Genomic DNA, 5452 nt, shown 5'->3' on the forward strand with positions numbered 1-5452 from the left:
CTGTAGCGGTACCCGTGGTGCTGGAGATCAGAGGTGTCCGGTGAGAGACAGGCAGTGAAAAACAAGTTGTAGAGGAAGATGGGTCCAGGGTGAGGGATCCTAAGATCCTGTGAGTAAGCCGAGGCCAATAGAGTTATAGGAGTAACGTGTGCTTCGGTAGAGTACTTTCTTCTTCATGGCCATGGTTGTCAAATTGTACCACAGGAATAGAAGGTAAATCACAAGAGGACAGATGCTGCGGTGGCAGCTGCAGAGACATACTTGGGTGTGTGAGATTTTACTGCAGAAGAGTTACAGGACGTTTTGAACGATAGTGTCTCTGGACTAGGATCAGACCTAAGTGGTGGGATAGTGGGGAGGTTTTGGGAGCAGGGTTAGCTGGTAGGGACATTTAGGCTGAAACACAGCCCATACGGTAGGTGGCGACATGCACCTATAACATTTGTTTGTGAACCGCCATAATACCGAAAGAGATGGAGAAGAAGAACAACAAAACAGTTGCACTGGAATCACAGCAAACTACGTGTGACATAATAACCATCAATATTTCTTATACTTAAAATTATCTAGACAAATAATTACAATGAATAATTAAATGAATTCACTAGAAACCACCTGTGAGGAACATACAGTAACTCAATGGTAAGGGATCGTGGAATTCAGTCAGTTTAGCACAAGGGGCGGTTTATTAGCGCCAAATCTGATTGGCTCTTTCCTCATTCTCCATCCGCAAACGAGATCCCGGAAGTTGCCCCGGTAAGGAACGTGTTTTGTTTTCAGAGTGTGCTTTTAGCGTGTTGTACATTTCCTCGGGAACATTAAAGACTGAAAACCTTGAACAGTATTGGCCTATTGCATTCATCGATGGCCACCAGATTATCGGCCGCTGATCTCTCGTTTAATGCATCAATAGGCACTAAAATCACCCGCACATCTGATGTGAATTGCAATCATTGGCCATACCGCACCCTAAAGCTGATTTCGGTATTTTAGTCTTGCTTTCAACGAAAATCAGCGTGATAAACCAAACTTGCAAAAAACAAAACATTTGATCTCGTGTTGTTACCGCGTCAAACAAGGCTATTGCGTTGCAGCTTTCATGTACAAATATCGCATTCTCACTTCCAGAAACGTTGATCAAACATTCTAATGTTACATGTTTAAAGCCAGCTATCTAACTATCTACAACACTGTATAACTGCAACCTGAATATACAGACGTGTGTTAGTTAGCTAGTTTCAGTAAGCTACCTGCCAGTAGATCTGTGTGCATTGAGACAGACTTATTTCCACGAATCTGGCTTAACATATGATGTTCTCTTGTCCTCATCTCTGCCTATTCCACAATTTCCTACTCCAGAGATGAGTAGCTGTTTTCTGGATGAGGAGACGTTCTGTCAGTGCTGCCAGCTTCTCCTCCAACACTCCCACTCCCTCTGTGACGGCTGGAGCTGGGAACAAGTGAAGGTATGGGGTGGAGGAGGGAGAGTGTTTTTAGGATAGAGGGTAGAGGGTAGAGTTTTATTTGCGGTAGGCCTACACTATTTAGGGGAAAGGAAAGGTTAGTCATCATTGAGAAGAGTATAGTTGGGCTAGTTTGGGTTACACAGAATTAGGGTTAAGGAAAGGTTAGAAAGGTCCTTTTTAGGGTGCTTGACTATCCCAGTCGCTTGAAGAAGCTGAGTGAGGAATGTTTGTCTGTCTCAATGGAATCCGGTGCGTGTGAATCAGTAGAGCAGGGGTATGCAACTAGATTAAGCCACGGGATGATTTTTGTCAGAGTGGATGTAACTTGACCACAACTAAGCCCAAAAATAGATGGTATTTCAACATAAAATCATTTCATACATTTTTATTATATTGATACAAGCACTTTTTTATATATATGTTTTAATTAGTTGTGGGAATACTTGAGCAGATTTTAGCTGAATTCTGGTAATTGTAGTCATTTTTTGACCCCCCCCCCCCCCCCAAAAAAAAATCTTGGCATAACAAATAATGAAGATTGGAGCCACCGCTAAACCGGCTTCCTCTCTCGGTTTCTTCTTAGGTTTCTTCCATCTGTGTTTTTCCTGGCCACTGTGCTTTCACTTCTGCTTTGCTCTTTGGGGTTGAGGCCAGGAAACTGTAAAGCACTTTGTGACTACTAATGTGGAAAGGTCTTTTTATAAAATGCAATTGATTAATAATATTGTTTCCATTCAAGGGTTCTGAGGAGGGCTACCTGAGGAAGACTGCCCTGGGGACCGGCAGAACCAGATGTAACCTGGACCAGCAAGGAAACAGTTCAGACCAGCACCAGGAGAGGACCTTCTCCCTCTCTTTCCATAATGATGATGAAGATGATGATGGCGCAGTGTGTTGTATACAGGAGGAGAGCAGTAGTAGCAGTGTCGTTCAGTATGAATACCATATCCTCTACTCCTGCAGCTACCAAACTCCTGTCCTCTACTTCAGAGCCTCAACCCTGGGTATGTAGCCAGACAGTACTGGCTGAATGGTTATTTGAAGTAATACATTGCAAATACAGGATTTGCATTGTCTTCAGCCGTCCACTTCATTATACACTTACTGGTCCCCGTCTCGCTCTCTCTCCCTGTCTCTCTCGCTCTCTCTCTCCCTGTCTCTCTCGCTCTCTCTCTCCCTGTCTCTCTCGCTCTCTCTCTCCCTGTCTCTCTCGCTCTCTCTCTCCCTGTCTCTCTCGCTCTCTCTCTCCCTGTCTCTCTCGCTCTCTCTCTCCCTGTCTCTCTCGCTCTCTCTCTCCCTGTCTCTCTCGCTCTCTCTCTCCCTGTCTCTCTCGCTCTCTCTCTCCCTGTCTCTCTCGCTCTCTCTCTCCCTGTCTCTCTCGCTCTCTCTCTCCCTGTCTCTCTCGCTCTCTCTCTCCCTGTCTCTCTCGCTCTCTCTCTCCCTGTCTCTCTCGCTCTCTCTCTCCCTGTCTCTCTCGCTCTCTCTCTCCCTGTCTCTCTCGCTCTCTCTCTCCCTGTCTCTCTCGCTCTCTCTCTCCCTGTCTCTCTCGCTCTCTCTCTCCGTCTCTCTCGCTCTCTCTCTCCCTGTCTCTCTCGCTCTCTCTCCCTGTCTCTCTCGCTCTCTCTCTCCCTGTCTCTCTCGCTCTCTCTCGCTCTCTCTCTCCCTGTCTCTCTCGCTCTCTCTCTCCCGGTCTCTCTCGCTCTCTCTCTCCCGGTCTCTCTCGCTCTCTCTCTCCCTGTCTCTCTCCCTGTCTCTCTCGCTCTCTCTCTCCCTGTCTCTCTCGCTCTCTCTCTCCCTGTCTCTCTCGCTCTCTCTCTCCCTGTCTCTCTCGCTCTCTCTCTCCCTGTCTCTCTCGCTCTCTCTCTCCCTGTCTCTCTCGCTCTCTCTCTCCCTGTCTCTCTCGCTCTCTCTCTCCCTGTCTCTCTCGCTCTCTCTCTCCCTGTCTCTCTCGCTCTCTCTCCCTGTCTCTCTCGCTCTCTCTCTCCCTGTCTCTCTCGCTCTCTCTCTCCCTGTCTCTCTCGCTCTCTCTCGCTCTCTCTCTCCCTGTCTCTCTCGCTCTCCGGTCTCGCTCTGTTTCTCTCTCTCCCTGTCTCGCTCTGTTTCTCTCTCTCCCTGTCTCGCTCTGTTTCTCTCTCTCCCTGTCTCGCTCTGTTTCTCTCTCTCCCTGTCTCGCTCTGTTTCTCTCTCTCCCTGTCTCGCTCTGTTTCTCTCTCTCCCTGTCTCGCTCTGTTTCTCTCTCCCTGTCTCGCTCACTCTCGCTCCCTGTCTCGCTCTCGCTCCCTGTCTCGCTCTCTCTCTCTGTCAGAGGGTAGGAGTCTCTGTCTCGAGGAGGTATGGGACAGTGTTCATCCTAACTACAGACAGCGACTACAGCACAGACCCTGGGACACAATCACACAACAGGTTGGTACCACTCTCCTCTCTCTTTTCCCGGTAAGATTGTATCCCTCTCTTGATCTCTTTCCTCCATAAATCTCCCACTTCTACTCGACACCACACTCAATCTTCTGTCTCTCTCTCTCTAGGAACACCCGTTGCTAGGCCAGTCGTTCTTTGTGCTCCACCCCTGCAGGACAGAAGAGTTCATGATGCCTGTTCTAAAAGCTGCCCTGGACGAACACCGGTGAGTTTGAGACTCAACATGTGTCTTCTATCTGAAAGTATTACACCTGTGTGTGTGTTCTCCTGTGTGACCTTTGCCCTCTGACCGCTGTGCAGACAGGTGAACTACATTGTGACCTGGCTCAGTGTGGTGGGTCCTGTTGTGGGACTGGACGTTCCTCTGAGCTACTGTACACAGGTACCTGAACCCCCGCACACCCCCTCCAGCTCTCCACAGCCCCCCTCCAGCTCTCCACAGCCCCCCTCCAGCTCTCCACAGCCCCCCTCCAGCTCTCCACAGCCCCCCTCCAGCTCTCCACAGCCCCCAGCCCTAGGGACAAAGCCAGGCTGAATGGTTCTCCCATAATTCCAAAGCGAATTTCCATTGGAGCCAGATTTGACATCAGCTTGAGATGTGTTGATGAGGCCTGTCCAGTGGGCATGAGATGGAGGACATGGCAGCTGCTTTTCACAGCAAGTCTCTAGAGAGAACCGTTACATGAAGCACTGCTGGCACCTAGTGGTGAGAAACATTACTGCAATTCTACAGGCCTGTCAGAACTGCTAGGTTGAATCAGATCAGGTGATGGATGAGAAGAGGGAGCGGGGATGACGTATAGATCTGGGACAGGGTCTTACTATGGGCTTCAGTGCTGATACCTGTGAAAGGGTGAAACATGACACTTCTCCTTTTGTCAGAGCAGACCTGGTCTTAGGAGGCTAGACAACCACAGCGCAACGAAAGAGATGTCTATTGATTTCTATGGGAGCTACTCTGTCTTTGACAAAGTTGTTTTGGAATAAGACAAATGAACGTCTATTTTGTCCCTGGAAAGGGGACTGAAGATGACGTCAGATGTAACTTATGTTCCCTATGACCTTAAAGTTAAGTACACCTCTAATTATCACCTAACATGTCCAACAATCATGTCGGAACTTTTTGATTTCTTTGCAATAAAGTTGATGACAAACACACTGTTTTTGGCCTGCATTGTGAAGATTTTTGAAAACCGAAACTCCATATTTTTTTCAGTTCCAGATTCGGTAAGATTCCTGTTTGTCTCTGACGGGGGGGGGGGGGGGAGAAACAGTTCAATACAAACTGTATACATCAGCCACTCTTATGGTAATGACTATGGGGACCATATGTACAATCTGTTCACACGAGCAACCCTAACAGAAATGCTGATATAAATGTCCCAAGGGAGAGCTCTGACAGTGTCAGATTAAAGTGTGTGTGTGTAATCAGTTAACCCTGTTTTTAAAAGAAAGCATTGTGTTTGCTGACGTTCCTCAATGCCAACCCTGGATAAACAACAATTGGAAACACATGGCTGTTTATGGCACACACACAAAAGACACACGCATACAAGTATGAACGTAGC

General features: G+C 47.9%; 1 protein-coding gene across 5 annotated transcripts; it reads left to right on the forward strand.

The window, feature by feature from the left end:
* The first annotated feature begins 570 nt into the window (after window positions 1-570).
* atg10 (ATG10 autophagy related 10 homolog (S. cerevisiae)) lies at window positions 571-5047 on the forward strand. Of its 5 annotated transcripts, none has more exons than XM_031809109.1 (6): window positions 571-756; window positions 1360-1466; window positions 2206-2470; window positions 3772-3869; window positions 3992-4089; window positions 4185-5045. In XM_031809109.1, the coding sequence occupies exons 2-6, from the start codon at window positions 1362-1364 to the stop codon at window positions 4417-4419; spliced, it is 801 nt and encodes a 266-aa protein (XP_031664969.1). In that variant the 5' UTR covers window positions 571-756; window positions 1360-1361; the 3' UTR covers window positions 4420-5045. The 5 variants fall into 5 exon arrangements, with proteins under 5 accessions (XP_031664969.1, XP_031664971.1, XP_031664972.1 ...); XM_031809111.1 differs by lacking the exon at window positions 571-756 and adding an exon at window positions 774-984 and having other exon boundaries at window positions 4185-5043; XM_031809112.1 differs by lacking the exon at window positions 571-756 and adding an exon at window positions 993-1101 and having other exon boundaries at window positions 4185-5042.
* Window positions 5048-5452: the final 405 nt, after the last annotated feature.

This window comes from Oncorhynchus kisutch, linkage group LG29 (genome assembly GCF_002021735.2).
Source record: "Oncorhynchus kisutch isolate 150728-3 linkage group LG29, Okis_V2, whole genome shotgun sequence".
Taxonomy (NCBI): Eukaryota; Metazoa; Chordata; class Actinopteri; order Salmoniformes; family Salmonidae; genus Oncorhynchus; species Oncorhynchus kisutch.